This window comes from Oenanthe melanoleuca, chromosome 3 (genome assembly GCF_029582105.1).
Source record: "Oenanthe melanoleuca isolate GR-GAL-2019-014 chromosome 3, OMel1.0, whole genome shotgun sequence".
NCBI lineage: Eukaryota > Metazoa > Chordata > Aves > Passeriformes > Muscicapidae > Oenanthe > Oenanthe melanoleuca.
In genome coordinates this window covers 32,416,655-32,442,933 of record NC_079336.1, presented here as the reverse complement: position 1 = coordinate 32,442,933, position 26,279 = coordinate 32,416,655, and the positions used below count along the sequence as shown (strand labels likewise).

General features: G+C 35.8%; 1 protein-coding gene across 2 annotated transcripts in view; it reads left to right on the top strand.

Moving 5' to 3' along the window:
- The window catches only part of ME1 (malic enzyme 1), a 149,240-nt gene that overhangs the window by 60,556 nt on the left and 62,405 nt on the right, over positions 1-26,279 (top strand). For both annotated transcript variants that reach the window (XM_056488511.1, XM_056488512.1), the window contains exons 4-6: positions 1,304-1,379; positions 2,556-2,717; positions 22,087-22,190. In XM_056488511.1, the coding sequence (XP_056344486.1) occupies positions 1,304-1,379; positions 2,556-2,717; positions 22,087-22,190 (342 nt within the window). The remainder of the gene's footprint in view (positions 1-1,303; positions 1,380-2,555; positions 2,718-22,086; positions 22,191-26,279) is intronic.

Sequence of the window (26,279 nt, the reverse complement as noted above, 5' to 3'; positions counted from 1 at the left end):
TCAAATCAAAAATTCAATATAAAACTAGAAATCACATGATAATTTATATATAAACATATCATCTAATATGTTTGAAATATTTAAATATAATGTTCAGACTAATTTTGCTGTCCTGGTTAATATACATTTAATACTGCAGGAGATTTTTTTGCTTGACTTGGTATATGTGCAGTCATATCTGACAAGCATTTTCCTGATTTATTAATTTTATTTAGACCTATCAAATCCACTTGTATGATTATGAGGTCATATTCTGGTAAACTTAGATTTAAATTATTTTTTCAATAATTTTCTCTGGTTTTTACTTTAAAATTTTTAAAATAGGCAACGGGAAATGCTTTAGAATAATTCTAGAAGCCAATGCCTTATACTTAATAATGCAAAATGTAATTACAAGAAGGCATCTTTGGCAGGGGCTTCTTAATTTATATTTTCTTTGCGGATTTTGAGAGATTGCATTTAAGTGCATTCATGGGTTTTGAGACATTGCATTTTTTCACCATCTCACATGAAAAAAGTAGATAAGAAATGGAATTAAATGAACTCTGAGTGCACCTGAATGTCAAGTAAAGTAAATGAAGAAGGAAATGCTGAATAGGAAAATAAGATATTCTATTGATTTTGCTGATGTAATAAATAGAAAATTAATTGAGAATTACACTTTTCCATTACTTTGTTTTAGACTCTTCCATACTGGTAGAACTAAAGGCCAATTTTCTCCAATTTTTGGAGTAAAAATTTGTTCTGTTCAGTATTGAGGATGTTCTTACACTGTCAAGAAGAAAATTTCTCACTTTTGTAACTCAAAATGGCAATCTAATGAAATAGGGAGACTGTTTTCTAAACACATTAATGCTCCTGATTTATTTTACATAATGATTATATCTGGTTTATTTCTGATTTTTTTCATAGCTTAAAACTTGGCCTATTCTTGTTTGTAAATGTTAGGCCTGCCTGGGCCAGTAGTGATCACTGTCATAAGAGAGACTAATTTTGTGGTCAGGGACAACTATTAAACATGTTTGGACAGATCAAGTTCTGAGTGAGCTGGTTTCAGAAAGGACTCTTACAGGTTCTCTCTGCTCAGTATAGCTTTACTGAGTTACTTGTTCTCTGACTTCTAAATGCAGATGATTAATTTACTTATTCATATAAAATTAAGCTCTTATTATCAAACTGAATTTATGTATGTTGGGAACACATTTGCATAGATTTAATGTATTTGATTCAATAATACTTTATATTCCATTGATTTATAATTATTTAATTACTGTTTATATGAAAAGTATTTTTTTATTTGCAGAGGTCTTTTTATTTCTATCCATGACCGGGGTCACATTGCTACAATGCTTAAATCTTGGCCAGAAAGTGTCATCAAGGTAAGTACAGTTTTAGTTGCATGACAAAGCTGATGCTGTTTTGTACCCAAGGTGAATTGGTTAAGATACTTTACAAGCTTTTTATCAGTTTAGATTTTGGTGATTTCTTAATTAATTTCGTCAACAGAAATAATGCTGTTACAGCCAAAGTTTGAGGCATTTAAACAGCTATTTTTTTAGCTGTAGGCATCCTTTACTGATTAATTGGTCAATTACATTAACTATTATGGAAAAAAAAAAACAAAACCCTGAATGCTTTTTCTGCATTTCAGGAAATCAAAGAATGGCTGGGGTAGGAAGGCACTCATTCAGGCCATCATCCTGCTCAAACAAGGTCAGCCAGGTTGCTCAGGGCTATGTCCAGCCTTTTGAGTTTTGAATATCTCCCAAGACCTCACCAAGGTCTCTACCCTTGATCTCTTGGCAACTCCATTCTGGAGTTTGAGTTAATAGTTCTCCACTTAACAGTGCTTCATGATCTCTCTTAAAAAAAAATACTAGATTTTCAACTAAAATGGCTTGCTACTGAGTATGACAAGGAAATTGTGTTGTCAGCTGTTTGCCATACTGAGTACTCCTTTTTTATGAAAAATCTGTCTTATTAGCATAGACAGTTTTTTGGGTTTACTAAGTTATTATATTTCTGTCAATGAGAGCATACGTATAAGTATGATGCAGTGTGTTATTTACTCAAGGGAAGAAGACATACATCTTTGAGTGGTAAGAACCAGGTGATTGTAGACAGCCCTGACAAAGGCCAGTAGGAGTGACTGGCTCTGGTTCTGCTGAAAACTTGACAAAACCCAGGAGTTCGTGGTTCTTCTTTTTTTGTGGATAACTTCCTTTCCCTTCCTATTTTGTTTTCATACTGTTGACAGAAAAATGTGGGAGGGAACAAAGCCAGTTCTCTTGTAATGTAACACTAAATACCTCTCTTGTGTATTCTTAAAAGTTTTTTATGAAAGTCCCATTTACAGTGAAGCAAGAGTCTAAAATAGGGTAACAAAACCACAGTAAAATATAATAAAATGGTTTTTGGCTTTTGTTGTACTATTTGTTTGCACCTGTTACCGCTTTTACCTGTAAAATAAAAAAACGATGGTAAGAAAATAATGGAATACTTAGTACATACAAGCAAGGAAGTGATTTTTACTGTGCTCTCATTTCTTCCTCCAGGCTATTGTGGTGACTGATGGTGAACGTATTCTTGGGCTTGGAGACCTTGGCTGTTATGGAATGGGCATTCCTGTTGGTAAACTGGCACTTTATACGGCATGTGGAGGAGTAAAACCTCATGAGTGTCTACCAGTGATGCTGGATGTGGGAACAGATAATGAGGTAAATCCTTTTCTGAGGTGTTGTGAAGGGCTTTTGTTACAATACTGGCTTTGATTCTGTGCAAACTAAAAAGTCATAAGGTAAATGTCTCATCCTACATACAGTGTAGATATACTCATCCTAATGTGCAGTACAGACTGTTTTGTACGATTTTAAGTAACTAAAGACATTGATTTCTCTAAAAATGTGCTGCATAGAACTGTACATGTTAAAATGTGGTATAGAAAATTAGGTCTCAGAAGAGGAGGATAATAGAGTTAAAAATATAATTTAAGGCAGCAGTCTTTCTCCACTTCTGACACAGAATTTCTCTGCAGTGATTTCCAATTTGAGTTCTGAATTCAGATTCAGAATAACTATGCCCCTCGTTTTGGTGAACTGCTTGAGGCTGTAGTCTGATCTGTGTTGGCAAGGTGTGTCTATGTACTTCAGTTGTATATGTCCCTTGGTTATAAGAAGCACTGTAGGGTTATAAATTTTTCCCAAGTGATGTTGTAGTGCTTCAGGTAGGTGTACCTTATGCTCTTTAACTTGGCTTCCCGTTTGTGTGAAATTCAGAGATTTGAACTTGTTGAAAATTGGCTCTCTTCAGTACTCTTGGGATTACTGGTTAATTACTTGGCCTTTATCTTCCCTTTTTTTTTTTTGTCTGAAAGAATGTTTGAATACTTGAAGACTCTGATGTCAAATTAAAAAGAAAGTCAACTGCAATGTATTAACACTTTTGTAGAAGTAAAGATGTTGTATTATGATACAAGCGCTAAATTTATGCATGATAAATGTATCAGAGGTTTATGTGTATTACAGCTAATCAAAGCATTCCTGCACCAGTAAATTTAGCTGGGGCTCCTGGATTGTTGAGTTGGGTGTGTGCATCTTCAGTTTTATACACACACCCTCACCCCTGCCCCAGTGGGGTCATTTAGACAATGGGTGATGAAAGAATTACTGAACAAGAAATGTCTGCTTCCCTTTCTCTCTGTCCCACCAGACCCCCCTTCTAAAAGCAGACAGGCTTTCTTGTGAGGTGTATCTGAGCACTGTAGTGAGTAGCCATATCAAATCACAGACAATAGCTATAAAATACTTTTATTTTTGGTTTGAGCAGTTGGGCCAGTTTTGTAATCTGTTAATGAGTGTTTCTAGGCAGTTAATTGCATTAGCTATTTCTAATACTTCAGTAGGCTTTTTATTTTGCTTTTATGCTTGTGTTTCATTGTAATTTTAACTTTTTTGTAGCATATTATTTATTGAAAGATATCAAATGTCTATATATATATGTACACAGCAACAGCAAAACAGGCTTATCCATAGTAGCAACCCAGCTTTAATGTTACTGTTCTTGTGACTAAGCATTGAGTTCAATTTAAATGAAGGAGTGGCACACTGAGCATTACAATGTGCATAAAATTTGTGTGACCTGAAGTTTGTTGATGCTCTGAAATACATTCTAATCAGGAGGATGCTTTTTGTTTTTTTTTCATTTTGGGATATGGCTTCTTATATTAGGACCATAGAGAATGAGACCTCTTGATTTTGCACTTGGGATATGAACAGGTTTGTTGCTGTACCCCTTAACTGATTACATGACATGGGCCTGATAATATTCATTAATGGGAGCTTGCATATAGTTCCCAGGCTTCTTTAGTCAAAGTCAGGGATCCTGGGGCACCACCCTTCTTAATTTCTTCCCTCAACACCATTTCTCTCACCCAGTAGCACATCTCTGTTCCCTCCTTAATTCTTATGTTCATTAACCAGTTGGTGACTCTATAGAGAACTGAAATGACCAAAAAACATCTACATTTTGCTGGCCAAGCTGATATGGAATCACATTGCAATTCCTTATCCTAAAAGCTAAACCTCTTGAATAAATAACTGTATTTTAGGCTGTGTTTTCTTAGTCTAGTCAGGTTTTTCTATAGTAAGACACAATAGAAATCACTCTCACAACTTATGTGCATATAAAAAATAATTATACTGAACATGTTTCTTGAAATGTGCAGATGTTTTCCATTTAGATTAGTTCCTTCTCCCATTCTGTGGGGGCCTCCCTGCTTCAAAGGAAGTTTTAAAAATGTACTTTTGGCAACTATAATGTGGAGGTGCACAACCTGCAAATTCTCCAGGAAGATTAATTCTTACTCTAAAGCAGATTTCAAAAAACCCCCAACTTCACAACCCTTATCTCACATTGTTTTGTTGTATACAGAATGTAAAACACTAGCTTTGAGGAGCAACTCACTCAATTTGAGATGGTTATTAAAGTCCTTGTTACTGTTAGTTTTAGCAGAGGTAATTTTAGCTAGGGTATTATCCTGTTACTCATAAAATCAAGGAAAGAAAAGAGAAGCAAGTAGAGTGTTTTTATACAATTGCCTAGGTAATAAGCAAGAGAAATGGAAGCTGCTTATTTATGGGTAAAAAATTGACCTAGTAGAAAGTCCCATGTGAGCAAGCTAATAAATGGTTCCATGTAGTTGGTGTGAGACTGAGTGTCCAAAAGAAGCAGGGTTGACTGCTGCCAAAAATAATAGGCCTGTTTTGTAAGGTATTGACAAGGAGAGTAATTACTGAGGAATTTTTATTCAAAGTATTCAAAATATTATTTGAAGTACTGCTATTTATTTACTACAAACCATGGAAATCTCACAAAAAGTTATGCCTTACCAGTAGCCATGTATATTTTGGGTGTGAGAATGGTGCTTCTTAGGTGGGATTTCAATACAATTAAAACATACTTAGGCATTAGTCTGAGTGCTGATATGAAAGTGTTGCTGGAAATCCTGAGGTGGTATGATCTCTGTATCCTTAGTGTTCATCTAATATTGCAGAGATTCATGTTAAAAGAACTTGCAGTGGTTAAAGGAATAGACTGTAGATGAAAAACAAATAATTGTCAAGATACACACAGCTGCAATTTAGTGGAGATCTACCTGAAACACATGTTCAGCACTGGAAGAGAGGAATGGTTTAAGGGTGATGGAAATAATCAAGTTGGATCAAAGGGAAACATTTAAACATCAAAATTTGAGTCATGATTGCTTTCTGCTTGAAAGATGTGAATAAACTCTCATGAAATAAACGATGTTGAACAAGCCTTGTTGGCTAAAAATCAGTCTTACTTACAAAATCAGCCTTACTTACAGGGGTGTGAAAACTGGCAGTTTAATAAAACCAACCAAACAGCAAAGCCTAGTAATAGAAACCATTTTGACCACCAAGGTCAAAAACTATCTTTATAAGCAGTAAAAAGCAAAAGATGCTAAAGAAAAGTAACTTAATGGAAATAATTATGAATAGTAATAATGAGGTTTTTGTTTTTCCTGATGCTTTTCCTTAGTGATGGTACATACGAAAGTATTAGATAGTCCCTATAAATGTGGCAGATACTTCTTAAATGTAAGTTTTATCTATCTTGGCAAGAAGCCCTATTTCCCATTTTATTAACAGCAAATGAATGTGTTGAGAAAGCTTTAAAAGTTTGTCAAGATCCTTAAATCAGAATGCCCAAATAATGTTTTGTCAGTTCCTGAAGAGAAAAAAAAGTGGTGAAAGCTTTCTCTGTACCACATTAAGCTGGTTGTGGAGGAAGTACTAGTTTTTTCTTAGGTGAATCTGGGATGAATTGAAAAAATCAGGAAGATTGGATTAAAGGTAAGGCTCTTAATGCAAATGCAATGATCCTGGTCTAAGGAGAGTTTACAGATTTTTGGTTGACTTATTTTTTACATTTGAAAGACATTTGAATTCTTACTGTTTCTTTTAAGAAACTAGACTAATGAAAAAAACAAAGCAAACCTCCTGTATTACTGGAGAAAATGCAATTTAAAATATGTATTTCTGTGAGGAATAATAAAATACTTGTGGGTTTATGGTATCTCAGGGGATGTTTTTCAGCTCTGCAATGTTTAATACCTTTATCAGTGATTTGGAAGCAGTATTTTATTGTTCAAGGGTCACAAAAGAGACATGGTTTAGTGAAAGTACTATTATCCAGACAGAGGAGTAATGAAATCTAGCAAGACTGATGCCTTATGTTATATAGAAGTCAAACCAACAGTGAAAGGGTTCCTTTTGACCATAAAAATTTTAATCTAATACTGGATGCTTAGCAGAGGAATGAGAACTGTGTTTATTTGATACCTTAGAAAAGAATCTTTGACAAGTTCATGGCTGCCAGACCAATTCTAAACTAATCACATGTGTAAATTCAATACTGGCTATGGCCAGTTGTGAGAGATTTGCAAAGATTGTGTGTTAGCTTTAATTTAAACCATTTACCATAAATTTCAGTTCAGGTAGAAAGCATTCAACTCTCTAAAACAGTACCTTCACACAATGTGGAAGAACCAGGACAGCTTGAATTGAAAGGAATTCTTACACAGGCAGTTTCTAGCAGAAGACACTGTGGTGCTCTGAGCACCAGCACAGTACCATGTGGATTGCCTAGGGGCCACAATTCATTCCAGCTGCAGTGGCTGCAAGGAAACTGGACACACAAACATTCTCTTGCCCTGTGTAGATGTAGCTAAAAAACTGATTGGTCACATATATATGTGCTTAATGTGCAGATGAATCATGATGGTCTTTTGCTTTTTAAAAAAGTGTATCTGAGTTGTTTATTTGTATAACTGTTGGTCTCTTCTCCAATGTAATAAGAGATAGGATGAGAGAAAATGGCCTCAAGCCTCACCAGGTGAGTTTTAGATGGGATATTAGGAACAATTTCTTCACAGAAAGGGTTGTTAAACATTGGAACAGACTGCCTACAAAGTGGTAGAGTCCTCATCCCTGGAGGTATTTAAAAGCTGTGAAGCTCTGGTGCTTAGAGACATAGTTTAGTGCTGGGCTTGGCAGTGCTGGTTAACAGTTGGACTCATTATCTTAAAGGTATTTTCCAACCTAAGTAATTCTATGATTCTATGATTTAAGCACTGAAAAGTGCACAAGAGAAATATGCAGGGCAGCTGCTAGGGCAGCTACTTCTTCATCTGTGACAGTTCAGGGACTTGTGGGTTGCTATTTCAAGTTGTTTCCTGCATGCTTGCTTTGGAATATTTTTTTCTGTTAACTTACTAAAATATTGAAGTGCAGGAATGCGATGGTTCTCACAGTTGCCCTAAATAGGTCAATGAGCATGCCTGGGCTGGCAGTTCTGACTCCTCTGGAGGAATCTCTGGAGGAATGACAGGCATCTGTGCTGGAATATGCAATCCAGAAAAGCTGAGGTGCAAGTTCAAGCTCAGTTTTTCACCTTATCCTAATTAGCTTTCTGTATTTCCCCAAATTATTTCCAATTGTTCTAAGAATTAGTACCAGCCTTCCAAGATTCATACTCTTGAGGAGTACCTACACATAAATGTGCAAATGAAAGCTGTTGAGAAAACAGGAACAAACCTGCTTTTATTATTCATATTTCAACCAAAAACGAAACCTGGACTGTAGAAAACTGATTATAGTTGAAACCTGTAATTTCATACCTTATCAATCTAAAGATAAAAATGTGCCAAGTAAATAATTTAAATTGTGCACAGCTGCATAGATTTCTAAATGAAAGACAATCACAATTTACATTCATATGTAGAGTAGTGGCGCTTTTACACTTTTAAAAAATGTAGCAAATATGTAATGGGAATGACTATACTTTCTGATTTTACAAAGGTCCTGTTGCCTTCCCCTTGAATGATAATTGTTAGAACAGAAGACATATTCAGTGACAGTTTTACTGTAAAATAACAGTAACATTTCCTGAATTCTATGAATGGAGGTTGGTCCTATCAATATAAAGAGTCTATTTTTGTAGCTGGTGCACATGTGAGAATCTAATTTCTAGGTTATGTTCTCCAGTGTGTTCTCTACTTATTTTGCATATTTCTGCAATAAAAATGACACTATGTGTAATCAAAATAGATGTACAGCTTTTCATTTAGGTATGTTGAAATGCTATTGACCAAATTAACCTGGCTGATGGAAAGAGGCTTTTTTGCATGTTCCTCAAAACAGTCAGGCCAATGAAGGTACTTAGAAGTAATGCTGTGGCCCAGTGGTGCTGAGTTCCAGGAATGAACATTTGTAAAACTATTGATGAAGTAAATATTCTGTAAGTTTATTTATTTTTGGTTGCTACCTGTCTGTGCCCCTCTAGTAGGAGATAATTGCACTTTGCTTTACCAGTTAAGTTTTATTTTACAAGTGGATTTTTATTCCCCTTAGATCTTGCTGCTGTAGTGCCTTCCCAGGCAGCACTTGAGTGAAGGAGAAGATAGATGCCCATTCCTTTTCTTCCCCTTTCTGAACTTTGAGTTGGCAAGAAAACAATGTGATTGGATTCTACTTTTTGTAGAGTCAATGTCATGAGGAATGTTTCCCATTCTCTCTTCAGTGTTCAGAAGTATTAAAAAGTAAAGTAATACCTGAACTTAAAGTCCTGTCTAGCCCATTGTTAAGGAGAAAAAACCTCACACTATTTTTTTTGTCAGAATGGGTAATCTCCTTTTAAATGTATTCTGTTATGTGAAGTGGACTGAGTTTGTGTTAGAAGAGGGAATGGACACATACATCTGATTTTATAGATGCATGTTCCAAAATTGAGGGGTTTAGTGTTTCCAGTCTGTTTCAAAAGGTCCACATCTAAAATAAGTATGGTATCATCAATCTCTCCTAAACATGCTTTATTTAAATAGCAGGAACACCTGGAATTGTGCCAGCATCTGTATTACAATTGCAGGCTTAAAAAAATGCTCTGGAGAAGGGATGATACTTACAAGACCCACCATTTTCCTTAAGTGCAGGGACTGGTGGGTGACATGTTTGAATGGATCACAAATATCTGACAGCTGATGTTCTTCTGTAATTTTTGAGAGTTTTCCTTTTTTGCTCTTTAATGCTCTTACTGAATAACTACAATGTCTGGTAATACATTCACAACTTGAAAATTTCATAAGTTATTTTTACTCAATGTTTTGACTCATATGGGTTGAGAATTTGAAGTGTAGTAATAAATTTAGATTTACTCAAGATACTGAGATTTCCAGTGTGTTTCAGTCTCTTTGAGTTTGTCTTCTATTTTGTTCCTAGCCTTCTGCAATTTTTAAATTATTGTTTCTTCTGCATCTTCTGTCTTAGTATCTATTTCCATGGCTATATTAAATCTTCAAGAAGACTGTGTACAAATGTCTTCTGCTTTCTGGGGATGCATTCTACTAATGATATATTAAGAGAGCTGAAACTCAAAACATTGCCTACCCAATTTATGATGCAATTGTGCCCAAAGGGGAACAGTATTTCCCAAAGTATTTAGAGCTGTTAAAAGCTTTAACTTATTTGCAAATGTGGAAGATAATTTGCTGTTCTATACCATGGTGTTCCCAGGGGAACATATTGCATCTCCTGTCTTGTTTTCATTTAGCTGCTTTTCTCATATTTTGTTAGGCATACATCAGCAGCTATGAGTACCAGTGCATTTACCAATAAAACTCAAATATAATTGGGCCTGGATTTTAAATATTTATTCTGATTAAATTATTTTCTTCATTTTTTAATGTTGCAGTCACTTGTAATGGCCTTTGTTCTTTACTATTGCAGTAGAAAGGCATTCTGTGTTTACATTACTACTGTTATAGTGCTCATCTTCTTTTACCCTAATAGAGGGGTGAAAAATACCTTGATCCTCATTTCCTGTCAGTAGCAAAAACACTTATAATCATTTTTAAATTAAGAAAAAAACCAATGGGGAAAGACTTTTTTTCACCAGGGACTTACTGTTGTTATTGTACAACAAAAGGTTACTGTATTTTTAAAAATTCATCCAGCTGTTCTAGTATAATTAAATTAAAGGTGACTTTCAAGTACATATCTTTTAAGGATGCATGTTGTATAAAATAATATATTCTTATATATTTCAGTGGCAGACTTATCCACCATCATTCTAAATTTCCTTTCCTAAAGTTCTCTTATGCTTTCAAAAAATACTAAAGATGTGTTTGCAATCTTCTTGCAACCATACAGCCTTTCCATGTTGCCTGGGTACTAAACTCAAATCTAGATGTTTCTGGTATACCCACTTAGCAGCAATTTTTTCCCTCTTTCTTTCCCATACTTTAGAGTCAGTGGAATGGACAGTTATTATCTTGTGTTTGAATTATTAGTCTTGAGAGTCTGGGGCAAAACCAGGTAAGCTCAAAAAGACTTTAAAAGAGATGTGGAGCTTGACAGTCATCTTAACCAAAGTTAGACCTCCTAGGCTAATTTCGTAAGGGGAACAAGTGCTGCTTCTTGTAGAGGAACTGTCTTAGACTGGTCTGGTGAATTATATTTTAAAATGGTTTTTAATTTTTTTTTTTTTTTTTTTTTTTTTTTTTTACTTGTTGACTATAAAAAGAGCCTAGACTAGTTTAGATGTAGAAGTATCCAGTATAAATTCATGTTAGCTAACCTGACATGAATTCATACTCAGTTTGCACTTCACTTGCCTCTCTCTGCATATGATATGTGGTTACTGTGTGACTTGGGACATTTACAGAGATTGAAACTTGGTTTTGAACCTCTTATTAGACAAACTCTTGTTATCTTTGAGAAGTGTCATTCTGCTGCTCTTTGAGAAATGCCATTCCACTGCTTAATGTGTGAGAAGACCTCAGCAATTGTCTGCTACTTTTCATCCATTGTTATCCTTTAAACTTTGTCATTTTGGCTAGGAATATATGGTATTCTTTTTCTGAGGCTGTTAATTTATTATTGTGAAATTTGGTATTTATTATTATTTCTTTTGTGAAATGTTCTGTTTCGTTAGAACATGAAAAATGTGACAGAACTAGCTGGTCCCTCAGATTTTCATGTTTACCAAACAATGTGTTGGTAATGATTTTTAAGATCTGAGAAGCTGAAGAGGGAAAAGTTTTAGAAAAAAGAATATAGATGGTGACACAGGATTTAAGTCTGACACTAGAAAGAGCAAGCTGTGTAGTGATGTTACAGGCAGTTCTGTCAGTCCATTTAATTTCTTCTTACTTCACTTTTCAGAGCAAGGGGATCTATGAAAGAGGGCAGAAATTAATATCTGGAAATGCTTATTTTGGAAAGCATGTATGAATATCCATAGACTAAATTGATGGCAGACTTTGTTTGAAGATACATTGGACATTCCCAATTCCTTATGCTCAGAAGACAGCAACAGATAGTGTTTGTTTTCATTGGCTTGCACAGTAAATGCTGTCAACCTCCACAGCAATTTCACAGGCAACAGGGAAGACGAGAAGGAATGGACATAAATACAGCTATTATCACAAAAGGTGGGAAAATATGTATTATTTATAGCTCCACAATAAGACAGCCTAGCATCTGGGACAGAGCTTGTCACTCTTGAATTGTAAAGGTGCTCTTATAAATGTTGGCCCTACACTAGCAAGTCTACTTTGTGCACAGAATGACTTCTTCTTTTTTTTTTTTTACTACTGGTAGGACAGATATACAGTTGAGATGCCAGCACCAAAATATCAACATACTTTTTTCAGTCCAGGCGACATGGTTGACGTGACTTGTTGATGTAGGAAGAGGTCCAACCCTTTTGGCTCTAGTAAAGTAAATGTCTGAATGTCAGCACAGGAGACAGGGATGTCAGGGTCAAAGGAAGGACCATGTGGAAATAGCTTATGGAAGTAAATGAAATAAATAGACGCAAGTTTAATAAAACTGAGGAGAGGTCACAACAAGTGTGGAGATTTCTAGTTACATGTGAATGGAAACAAGAAATCAGAACTGTTGGTGTAGATATGAGATATACTGGTAACCTAGAACAAGATTTTCAGTTCTGTAAATGGTATCTGTTGATATGTTAAAATTCTGTTCAATTACCTATCTGATGGACATGCGACACTCTGCTATCATAATGAGCTGATACAATATTAGCAAAATCCTCTTTATTAGTATAATATTAAATATGAGGAAAAAAGGTCTTTAAAGGTTTTTTTTAAGGCTGATGATATCTTTATAATTTTTCAGATGAAGAAAAATTATTAAGATGACAATCCTCTGAATATTGCTCATTAATAGCAAACCTTTACTAGTGTCATCTTCAAAACAATAAGTCTTTGCTCTTTGCTGATTCACTTTGTTGGTGGTTTGCTTTTTGATTTTGGGTTTGTTCCAGGGGTTTTTTTTCTTGTATTTTTGTCTGGTTTTGAAAGCTGGATGTGGCCTTATAATTAGATATTCCAGCTACTTATCCTAAACAAAATTTGTAAATGTGCATTAACATAAAGGAAATTTTGTGTCTTTGTGGCTTTGCAAAAATGGTATAGAAAAATTAGATGTATTAAAAGTGTTTGAACTACCCCAAGGAGCTGTATCTTGTCACTCTCTTAATAAAGCTAAAAAATGTAGTGTATTGAGATAGCTACACTCCTGCTAACTTTACAGGAAAAAAAGGGAAGATAAATATCTCCAACTTCTCTAAAGCATTTCACTGAGGCTGGACTTGTTTTTTAGGGTACTATATAGGTTGCCATAAGTACTGTTTGGGCTCTTCTTAAAGATTATTGTTTGGTCACCTTCTGTGATTTATTACAACACACATGGCTGGACCTTCAAGTAGGTTTTAGCACCTCATCCCTCATGTTTTTTGAGAGCAAGAAACTTTTGAAAGTTTGGTTGCAGTGATCTATTTCTATAGCTTCCAATTCCCATTATCCATCAGCTATATTTTAAAGTTTCTTGATGTGTGACAGGACATGTGACAGATTTTAGCCATGTAGCAGCTGGGATTCATGAAGAAGAAATTGCAGTCATTAACTCTGTGGTTCCTATGGGAGGTCAGTTGTGTAGGGAGCTTAATGGTTCATCTGAGCCTTTTCTGTGATTCAGTAAAAGCTTTTATAGAAAGTAGATATCAGGAGTTTTAGGAGATTTCTTCTGAAAATTACATGAATTACATGAGATTTCTCAGATTTCTTTTTTTTCTGTCTATTGTTTGTATGTTAAAATATTGGTGATTACATGCTGCACAATGTACTGAAGTCCTAAACGATGTTGGATGCTTCAAGACTATTGTTTTCTCAATAGGCAAATGATTAAGTTTTTCAAGAAATGCCACTGGCATGCAGACAACCATTTGTTTTCAGTTTTACTGTGTAAAAGAGTTATGCATGCTAAAATTGTGTCTGATGAAATGTTCCTCCAAAACCATGGTTCTGAGTGTCTTCCAAATTCCAACTCAAATTACAGGCATTTGTGGAATTGGCATTGTCCCTATCCCTGCAGACAGATGTTAACATCAGGAGAGTTCTCTCAGACTATTAAACATAATGCAGAGTATTTATCCTGCAGTTTTGTTTTGTTTTGTTTTCTTAAAATACACAATGAATTACCCTCCCTGTTCTTATTAACTCCGCTACATGTGGTTCTGGTAGCAGGTTGAATCATAGAATCATTTAGATTTGAGGAGATCTATAATCTCATTGGGTCCCACTGTTAACCCAGCACTGCCAAGTCCACCACTAAACCATGTCCTGAAGTCCCACATGTACTTTTAAATGCCTCCAGAGATGGGAACTCAACCACTTCTCTGGGCAGCCTGTTCTAATGCTTGAGAACCTGTTCTGTAAATAAGCCTCTGTATTCCATCTAGGGTGACAGTGCCCTGTTCATACAAAGCATTCCATTATTTTCAGGGTGGCACAATTAACACAGAAAATGGATATTTCTATACTTTTCTTCAGTATTTTTCCAAGATAATAAATTATTTCCCCTTCATCCTGGTAATCATGTGCCTTAGTTATGAGCTACTTGTGACAGCTGCTACTTGATGCATAAGTAAATGTAGATTTAACAGGAGGACCTGATGAATCCTGATGGTGGCGATACACAAGCATGGCACTAGGAGAACTCTGGTGCTTTAAAGATCAGTCTAACAAGGAATTTATTATCTAAGTTTTGAACTAACTTTCTGTAACAAAAGATGTTGGAACAATTGTATGTTTAGACTTGAAAAACTTTTTAGTTTTTCATTTTCTGGTATGAAAAAAACTGTCAAGTTAACTTGCTAGCTTTGAAGGCAGTTTTTTCTTTTTTCAATTACAGTACTTTCATAAACAACATCTAATCCAATCCTTAGGAAAATGCCTTCTTTTCTCCTTATGAACAGTGCATGACTTGTGATGGCCATTCTCTGAAATGTACTTCTAATAGTTCTTAGAAGTTAAACTGGTTGAAAATCATCAGTGTAAGCTATTTGACCTGAAAAAAAGACTCCAATGGCATTTACATTTCAGGGAAATGCCATTATTTTTTTGCTTTATCTGTTGGCTAGCAAAGTTGTGCTTGAGGTATGTTTTATTACTCATCTCTTCCCAGGTTTTCCTGATTGGAAAGTGCCGTAAAGATCAAGGTGCACAGAGCAGTTTTTGCCAGACTGTCCAAGTAAATTTACTGCTTGAATTTTTTTTTAATATAAATGGTAACTTATTGAAAAAGCTTTCTTATTTTTGTGTCAATCTCTTATACCGTGTACTGGAAAGATGAGCAGGTGGAACAAAAGCCAAATTGCTCTGAAAAATATATAATTCATCTGATGTCAGATGTATTGTTGATTTAAAAATCTTTCATCTTTTAGTATTTAATATCAAGTTTGGCAATATATGGGTAGCCTAGCTGTAGTATGTGTTACTTGCAGTTTTCAGAGCCCACCAAGTAAAGGTTCAGGTGTCATTTTGAATTTCAGATTGTTTCGAAAGGAACTTCTTGGGCATATGCATCATTATTTGACCCCTGGCTGTAACTGGTATTTAAAGTGCTAAGAAATCTTGAATTACACCTAAAAATCATAAGATAAACTTTCTAAAAAAGTATAATTGCTATAGAATATTTTATAATTCCCAGCATTTTGGAGTTTAGCTATGAGAGTGAGTCAGGTGTATCTAGAGACCAAAATGCAGCACTGCTCTCTGCCCCTGCACTGTCAACAACTCTTGAGCTCTTCATCCATCACTTGGTTCCACAAACTGACTTGAGGACTCAAGTGATTCATGTCCCAAACACAAATGCATTGTCGGACTTGGAAGAGACATTAGCCCCTTGAAAAACAAGTGCATCTTTCCCCTTGCTGCTGCAACTTTCTGTCTTTGGATTTTGCACTTGGTGCTGCCTTGCTAAAGAGGGCTCCCATAACCACACATTTCTGTATCTCGGGGGGCTGCATGCTCTTCAGCTTTGTTCACTCACAGGGATGTGTTTGATTTCCTGGAAGAGCCCTTCTGGTAGCCATGGCAGGGGATGGAGGGATGCAGGCAGATGGTGCCCCTGGGCACACAGCCACCGTCTGCCCACAGCACTCACACACTGGAGCCTTTATTCAGTGCCACATCCATGCGCCGGAAACATCCCACAGAATGTCCTTGGCACAGCCTGGCTTTGTGCAGTCTTGCCTGGGGAAGGGCTGTGGTAATTTCATAGCCTGTTACAAGATTCCTTCATGAAGCATTCTTTCCAACCATTAGAGGGATTTTTATTTTGTTGTTAAAGTTCGCTGGAGCTGACAGTTTTTCAGCTGGGCGAGGCTGTCTGCATGCGTGGGAAATCACTAGAATATAAGCAACAGGGTTCAGTGAGCATTCAAAGCTACAGCTGGTAATTCCTCTTCAGGTTAAAAAATGAGTAAGCTCCCTGAGCAGAAGCAAGCACAGGATGTAAAGGTCACATTGACACTTTAATAACCTTATGAAATTAAAGAACAAGTTGGGTTGAATAAATGAAACCTATCTTTAAGGAGAAATAATTTAAAAAGTCTGGTCTGGGTGTGTAAATCTATAGTATCATTATACATATATGAAAGAGAATATATTCTCTATATATTTTACCACAACCTTCAGTTCTTTTAAGCAGAATTTTTAAACACCATAACTGCTTTTCTGTTACATTAGGATATTGCTTTACCAGAGTTTTAATAACTTTTTATATTTGGAACTGACTCAAAGATTCATAATACTCTCTGCTAATAATTTTATTCCACAGAAGTTGTTCCCTCCAAGCACTGCATTCAAGATTGATGACAAAGGAGCTCTATGAATGTAGTATCTTTTAAACTCTTGAGTATGGAAGGTCTACAATTTTGTCTAAACAGACAAGGGACAATTTTCAGTGATGTTTTTAGGGTTACAGGCGGCAAAATAGTAATTAAAGTACTGTAAAGCTGTATCTTCGTCTCTAAAGAACTGACAGCCACTTGGTTTTGGCAAGGTGAGTGCAGCTGGCCTCAACTATTAAAATTTGTGTCCAATGTGTGGGGTTTTTCCTCCTTTTTTTGTAGCTAGAATGACCCATCGTGATGCCATTTTTGGCCTCTTATTTTGGGATCTTTTGTGACATCCTGTCCTGTGGAGGAGCCCATGGAGGAAACTGAGGGACAAAGAGAGCTACTGCTCTGTATGCCAGTACCTGTCTTGGGGATGTCTAGATAAAGTGTTAGCTGAGACTCCCAAAGATCTCCTCCTCTTAGGGAGAAACAGAGAATTAGGCTCCTTTTTTCTTGTTCAAGAGGCCCCTTGCTAACATTTGCAGATGTGTTTACAAAGGTCTGGTTTTAGATAGGAGGGACTGTGATCTTTTCTTAGTATGTCATATGGCTAGTGTAATTCAAAGAAAACAAAATTTCAGAAAAAAATCTTTAAGTCTGCCTATGCAATTTATTTTTGCAAAGTATTCTACACCCTCAAACGCAATTAGTAGCATTCAACTCAAAAATTCACTTAGCATTTGTAAACACACAATTTGTTACACAATTTAAGGTCATCATCCTGTATTGCATACTTCAAAACAAGCTTATTCAAAGAAGAGAAAGGCATTTTAGTCTAATGTAAATTGAAATCTTATGCACTCTTTCTAATGCAGTGAAAAACACTTTGCAGCTGTAAGCAGTTCTTGAAGGACAGAAAATCATGATTCAGCATGTTAGTGCTTACAAACTGAAAGTTTTTAAATGAATGTAGATTGATTACTGGGTAATGAGTATTGATGGGAGCTGAAGTTAAGGCCAAAACATTGGCATGTTCCTAATCAGCTAAATGTTTTTATTGGAAAAAGTTTCATATCAAGTGAAATTTCAGTCTTGTGGAACAAAAATAAAAGTTTGGAATATGCAACTCTCCTGGAGAGCAGAAACCCTCCTGTGCTCACTAGACATTCCCCAACCTGTGAAAACTAAGACAAGAAAGTTACAAAAAAATTTAGAATGTATTAATGTAAGAAAATATTAAGACTTGAAAAAGCAGTGGCCTTCCCTGGTGTTCTTGGTAACTGTGTGCCCTGTTAGATGAATAATGCTCTGAAATGTGTTTAATTTCTGGCATGTGGCATGTCCTTGTCCCAAAGCTTCAGATGTCCCATACAAATACAGTTCTCTTTTAGCTCTATAACTGTGGCTCTAGTAAAAATCATTTCCCATTGTAGAACTGCTGGAGGGTTTTGTTATTTTAATGGTGTGGGGTTAGTTGCCATTTTGAAGCATTACCACACACCAAACACTTTCTAAGTAGCACTGATTGCTTCTGAACTCTCTCTGCTCCATCTTTATCAGTGGAAAGGTCTTGCAGATGTTCCCCTGCAATTTTCCATGAAGCTGTTCACTAAAGTATGTATTTGTTCCAAAGAAACATCTCAGTGCCAAGTTTGGGAATAAATGGCATTTCAGAGTGTTTGTGCTCAACTGATGAAATATTTAAGTGTGCAGTTTTCTGTTTCTCGCTGGTTTGGCTTTTGTAGCTAAATTAGAGCCAGGTGCACAGTTCAGCCTTGCTTGAACTTTGATGGTTTGCTGATCTCTTTAAGTAAGATGGCATAAACAGTTTGCCTTTTTCTTAAAACCCCCAACAATTATAGTTTTAATGCACTCAGGTGGTGCTTCAAAGAACTCTTCTTTTTGCACAGCTAATTCTGAATAGATCTACATTATATTTCCACTACCAGAACTTCATATAAGCCCTTTATTCATAGAAAACACTATTTCTGTTAGAGCTTGAATGTACATGTTGGTAAACCTAAATGTTTCAGAAGTTTTTTTTTAGTCTTAGAATAAACATGTCTAAAAATAAGTGGACATCAACTTTTTCAGTATCATGGGATATGCATAACAAACCCATTAACCTGCAAAAAGGAGAGTTATGTTTTGAGGCAGATTTGATTTCCAGAAGAACAAAACAAAGTTTAAGCTTTGACAACAAGCTGGGTAACAAAAGAAACCCAAGTCATTGAGGAAAAGTACCTAATCATCATGTCAGTTTGACATAGCGATTGTACGACGGAACTTTTTTTTCGTAATCTATTTTGAAAGCCGTGAAATAGTTGGTAGCAAATGTTAATCTCTCAAGATGTGTGAACCCTCTAAAAAAAACAAGCACCACGGTCCTGGTTTGCATGGTGTTGACCTGAATAAGGGGATAATGTGCTTAAGCAGCTTATTCATTCTTCAGTGGCCTTTGGAAAGGGAGCGGGTGCACAATGGTTTGCCACTCAGGGCGCAGACGTGACCACTGTTCTTTTCACTTGCTGAAGGTTTCCTTCTTTTGTGTCTGCCACGGGCTTCTTCATACGTTGTTCCAAACAGGACAATAAGGAACTTTTTGGGGCTATTTCATGTCAAACTGTAACGTTTGTTAAGCAAAATGCACTGAGCTGTAAAGGAATTTTGAACTCTGAGTATATAGCTGGCCAAGCTTTTCATCCGAGATGTGTTGCTAAATTAATTGTCTCTGCTTGTGAGACTTCCCAGGCTAGAGGTTTATACATACTCCAGAAACATTGTAATAATTGTTTTAAATATTTCACATGAAATTTCAGCATCAACCATAAGTGAATAAACTCAAGCAGTGGTCCTATATATGGAGCTGCTTTGGAGTTCTGAGTTTTTGTGTTGGCTATAGCTTTAAATGCTCACAGACACGAAAAATGCAGAAGTAGCAAAAGGAGTATCAGAGCCTATGTATGTTTCAAGGCAGACCCATAACTGGTTTAGCACTTTTTGAACAAAGTAACGTGATGCCTGTTTCTCTTCAACTTTCACAGAATTGCTGCCCATCTAAACTGCCTTCTTGAGGAAATCAGACTGATTCAGTTTGGCTGCAAAGTGTTTTAGAAACATGTCTTCAGAATTTAAAAAAATACAGGGACCAAAGATTTATTTTTTCATTTTGAGCATCGTTTTATAAAATGAGAAACCAGACATTGCTTAATAAAACAAGCTTGTGGAAGATCTTTGAAGATAGCAAATCAATTTAGGAAGAAAAATTAGGGGAGTTGGAAAGGGGTTACGTTATTTACTCTGAATTGGAGAGTGGAGCATGCAATATCCATGCACAGGCCGTGGAATAGCAGAAGCCTTCTAGTATGGAAAACTGCAGCAGCGGATTTCTGAGTCCTACTGTGATGTTCCTGACAGAGGCTCCTGAGGCTTGGCAGTTCTTCTTTCCAACCTTGTGTGCTCAATCTGGTGGGAAGCGTGAGACAACTTGTATCCGCTCTCCAAAATTGCCTGAAGATTTCCTGTTGTTAAAAAGCTAATTTGTACTTCTTGTGAATTTACCTGCCATTTGAGCTGATTATATTAAAACAAGAAGACTATACAAAAGACACAATTACTTTGGCAGATATCAGATAAAACTCTTGCCAGTTTTTCCTGAAGTATCTAGAATAGGTACAGAATTATTATTTTGATTTTGCTTCTAGAATATTTAGGATAATATGCACTGTGAATGTACATGCAAAATTATTTCTAAAAAAAAAAAACTACTTACACATGAATGCTACAGTGCATTGGTGAAGGGAATAGATAAAATACAGTGTCATGATGTCACCTTCATTTACAAAGTAATTTTTATTTTGAACTTTATTAGGGTCTCACTTCAAAAATCTGAACTAACAACTTCTGTATAGCTGTAGGTAATGTATTGCAAATTGTTCTGAATTTGTGATTAATTAGGAAAGTTTTATTTAGCAAGAAAGTTCGGCTTTTACACCTGCTTGATTTTTTAAAATATTCTAATCCTATTTCTTTACATCTTTGTGGAAGTGGAGAGAAAAGTGAGGGAGAGACAAACATCTCTATCTATAGGTCTGCATCAGGATACTCCCAGGGAGGCAGAATACCACCAATGATTTTAAGTTTCTTACTTATTCAAATAATTCTTTAACAGGGGCTTGTGACCCAGAGGAATTTTTTCAGTTTTACAATGTAAAAAAATCTGGGATGGGAATTTAAGCACTTCTCTAAAATTCAGAAATCAGATTTCTGTATCCCAGTCTGGGTCAAGCAGAGAAAGCTTTCCAGACTTTTTGCTTCATTTTGCATTCTGAAGACTTACTCTTGGAAAGGCGAATTGGTCTGTATTTTTCTTTACAATGTTTTTCTATTTGAAGCTGATGTACAAAAAATTTCTGCCACCCCATTGAGATTACAAATTGTTTTTGGATGAAAAATGTTTAGCCAAGCTTCTGACCTATCCTGCAAACTGTTTGGGCATGTGTGGGAGGATTGCACACTATATACGATGAGGAAATTAGCTTATTTGTTTTGAGAGGCATATAATAACAAAGAGTGTCTTTATACCTGAGTACTTGGGAGAGCCAGTGGAAGTGTGAGACTTGCTGTTGGGAAGTACAAATTTCGTAATTTGTAAGTTATAATTTGGGAATACATCAGACCCTCTGGTAGTGGAGACATGGAATGATACAGGCTTAGTGTTTTTATGGGAAGTATGGATCATAAAGCTAAAGAAAGGAGAAGTACAAGATTTAAGCATAGACATTCAGAAATCATATCCAGCCGATGGAACACGGATAGCTGAAATTACCTCTAGAATCTAAACTGATAATCGAATAAGTTTGGAAGGAAAAGGGCAAAGGGTTGGCTATGTTTAGTATATTAAATTTTAGAAAATAGCACATTTTCTGAGTATCAGCTCATCAACACAGTTGAAATGATGGGCTCTGGGAGAGATTTGTGAAATATGATGATAAAATAAGGAAAATGGCTTTTTTAAAATATCAGAGCACTTTCAAGATATAAAAGAAAAATAGAAAATTATTAACTAAAGCTTTAAAAGATAGTTTTTAAACCTGATATCCCAGAGTAAACATTACTTTTTCACTTGGAAACTATACACTTGCTTTAAGACTAGAGTATCCCTTTTCCTTGATACAAAAGGGTGTTTCTTTAATCTCTTTATGTTTCTTGGTCTTAATGTAGAGGTGGATAAATTGATATGCACTTCATATGCTTGGGTTAATCCTCAAACACTGTATTTTTGTCCCCTTCTTATTAACTAAGAGTGTAGTATTGTAACTTGCTCATGTAATAGTTCAAACGATTTTTTTTTTTCAACAGGAATTGCTGAAAGATCCTTTGTATATTGGGCTGAGACACAAGAGAATTAGAGGTCAAGCCTATGATGATCTTCTTGATGAATTCATGGAAGCTGTGACTGCAAGGTAAGTGATATATCTGTGCTACTTATTCATGAATTCCACTGTGAACTTCATCTTGAGAGAAATAAAGGTCAGTAGCATATGAAAAGACGACAGAGTTGCAAGGTTCCAGATAATTTTTCTTTTGAGCATAATATTTTGAGAGTTAATAACTGCCTTAACTATTTACCTTCAATATTGTAGTTTTATGGCTTATATGAGTAGTAAAATTCATCTGAATATAACTAGTTTTTCAAACTTTTTTCAAGATTGTTAAATATTTGCCTAATAATTTTGTGTGCCTAGTGCTGTGCCTACACGATCTTCTCTGTCTTTGTGATTTCATACATCACATGTCAGCAGCCTTAAAGAAGCTATCATACTTGACAACCCCTGATTCTGCCCCTACCAAACCAATGGGACTAAGAGTTTGACAGGACTAAGCTTTTTTAATTTTAAATGTCATGGTACGGATCTACACCAAGTCAGCTCTTTCACTGCTTCTCTTTTCCTATACAGGAAGTAGTTAAATTTATTATTAGACTGTGATGCATTAAATAGTTCTCCTTGCATGTCAAATAATAAGTTTGCTCATATTTTCCTTTTTTGTTAAAATATTTAGAGTTCTAGCTCTGCATTCAATGTGTGTATCTAAAATAGCTCAACTGCCAGGATCCTCAGAGGAATATGTTTTCTGCATCTGCCTCCCAAAGGTGAGGTGGAGCTGTGGGACTTGGAAATACTTTCCAGCTCCTCAGTCTTGCTGAGATCTTACCTGGACATAGACAACTTCTATTCTTTCTGCCTTGGTTGCTGTGTAAAAGAAACTTGGCCAAGCAGGTGGTATTAATTTCTGTGCCTGAAGCACATATTCCTTCATGTACTACTATACACTTCCCCATCATCCCTGCTTCCACTCCCTTGTTCATTATCTTCCTATGGAAGTTGCTGGTTTGACTCTATCCTGTTGTATGTTTGCTACTCTGCTGAACATTCCCTTGCAGATAACATTGATGAACCTTCCTAATAGAGTCACCTCCCTAAAAGAATGTTCAGAACATTAGAAATTTCTCTGTGGTCTATGTTGTGAGACTCTCTAAAATAATGCATTCTCTAACTCGCCCTTTCTTTAAAATGAGCCACTGTTCTTCATACTAAAGGAAATAACCAGAGTCAAGCAGAAGATTATCTCAGTAATGTTTGAAGGTCTGGTTGACATGCACTTCTTACTTAAAGCTCAGTAATTTTGAGCAATTTTACTTTTTATTTTAAAGCTCTGTAATTTTGAGCAATTTTGAGCAATTTGTGTTTGCTTGACCTTCTGAAAGATCACTTTGTCCTCAGCTAAATCTGTCATGGTCAGCAGTGATTGAAGTTCGTGTTTGGAGTGGAGCACTTTAAAAATTGTAATTCCAACTTTGTGTGGTTTTCTTGTGAATTATTTTGCCTATAGTGTGACACATACATTTACTATGATACCCATTTACTAAGGTGAAGGGAAAAGTGATGTAGTTAAATCAAAATCAAGTCCAATTGCTCAATAATTTTATATTTCTCTAAATTCAGATTGGTTTTTAATGTGCTGCTGGCAGACTCAGCACTTACAGCTGATTCTGTCACAGCAGGTCTGGCTGTTAAACATGCAGGTCATGATTCCCTTTACAACCACTGTGGTGATCTAGGTAATTGCATACTTTGGTAACATGATAGTTATTTTTTCCTTATGAAAGTTTCTATTATGTTTTTCCTCTTCTCACTTTCCTTGGCCTTTTGCTGGCTGTTTCACTGAGTGAGTATTTGCTAATCTTAGTTGCCTGTTTGGTCTGTTAAGTTTTATGTTAGTCATATTTATTGTTATTTTTTGCCATGGTGCTCCAAAAGAAGCTTTCTTATTTAGCACTGCCTAATCAGTTCCGGGAATGGGATAAATTCTGGTGAAATCTGTTGTCATGGTGTTTTCAGTATATCTCCAAGACATACATAATCATGAACACTGTAAAGCACAAGGCTGTCATGTATTTTTAATAAGTCTAAATTAAAGATAGGGTGATGACAGATATTTTCAAGTCAGAAAGCTATGTGAAATACCTATTTTAGATCTTTTTCACCTTCATAATTCTCCAGAGAGGCTAAATGCTATCAGAAGTGAGAGCCAGGTTTTAGCAGCATTGCCTGGGAGCAAGAAGGAGTGGGTAGCAGTACAGGGCGGTGCTCTCTGTACAGGCTTTTATTGGCTTCCAGGGAATTTTCCTAGATATCTTCTTGATTGATTGTTAAATTTTGAAAATCTAGATTTTTATAAGGTGATGCAGCATAATTTATAGTGTTTCATACTGAAATGTCACCTTTATACAATGAATGGCATGATAATAAAGAAAATACTTTATAAAAAGGTATAGTTTCATCAACTGCAATACTTTCCACTTCTCCGCCTCTGCTGATATTCACCCCAAAAAAGTTCTTCTTATGAAACAAAATTATTTTTTAAAGAATCAGGATTAAAAAAAAAAAAAAAGCAAAAAACCCAAACCAAACCAACAAACCCAAAACTTAAACTAATCATTACTAAAAGATTTTGGTACAGTATCCAGTGTGCTGTCATGGCAGAATGGAACTAGTACATTATGATTTTTCCCAGATGAGTGAAGGCAGAAACATATGGAAAGTATCTGGATTTCTGGTGACAAAAAAATCCAGTGAACAGCTTTTATTTATTTACACATGTATACATTTATCTGTTTATTTATTACCAGTGCCAGCGGCTACCCTCTCTGAGGGCAGATACTATAATTTCTCTGGGCATTACCAGGTGGTTTTTGCTTTTGTGTCAGTGCAGTAATTTAGAGGAACAGGAATATTCTAAGTGGAAGAAATCTTTTATGACAGGAGAAAAAAAATGGACAGTTGTCTTAATCAGTGAACAACATAGTACCAACTGGAATTCAGAAATGTTTGTTAAGTTTCTGCCCTGTGGAGAAACGGTCATAAAACATTTTATACAGACAAGTGAATTTTTCCAAATGACAAGTTGTCCTTAAATATCTATGTTTACAGAGGAAACTTTGAGAGTATGGATTGCTAAACAACACTTTGGTAGCTGGGATTGATCCACCAAAGCTTCCTGTGTAACCAGAGAAAATAACTCTGTGTTTTTATTCCAGTTCCTGTTTCTTCTCTGCTTGACTGTGATGATGCAAAGAGAAATATATCAGTGGCCAAGAGGTATTCATATACAACAGTAGAAAGATTATGGAAATGCTTGAGGGAAAAATACATAGAATGGAGATGGAACAAGAAATGAAAGGAGATAAAAAAAAGCATCTTTTCAGTAACAGGGACTTGAATTTCCTTGTCTAATGCAAGAAGTAGATTTAAAGAGTGTGGATTTTTTTTTTCCCCCTATTTCAAAGGATGTTTCATTTTCACAAATCTGGTAGAGATAACTCCACACTGAGCCCCTCTAAAGAATGTCAGAGTAGGGAAGAACAGCATCCTACCAGCTTCCTTTCTGCTGCAGATCATCCCCAACAGAAGTCATTTTACTGGGCAGGGAAAATACTAACTTGCACCTCTGGCCTATGAATAGATAGGAAACTTAGAAAATGGAAATAATCTGGTGGAATTTCCATAGATTATTTGCTTGCCTACCTAGCACAACCCGATATAGCTGGATGGAATTATTACTCTTATTATGAGCTTAGTTATGAGCTAAACCCTTTTTGTGATGTGTATGAGCAGCCCTGTATGACTGAAATTCTTTGAGTTTGTGTGATGGTAAGTTTTCAGTTACACTTCAAGATACAAATAATAGTGGTGGGACCCTTGAAAAATAATGCCATGTGCCGTTTACATTCTCTTCTGTAATGATATTTTGATTAAATCCTTCCCCACTCTTTTTATATGCTGTGCTTTTCTCAAGTTTGTGAGCTATAAACCAAGCTGCTGACAATTGTAATTCACTGTGTTCCATCCTAAATTACCATGATGTAGTCATTATTCCTCATTTGCCTGATTACATTATTCACAGATGGTAGCAGTCTTTCATTTCACTTCATGCACTACTTTAAAGAAGTGCTTTATGGTAAATATGGTTTAGCTAACTTTGAGAACAAC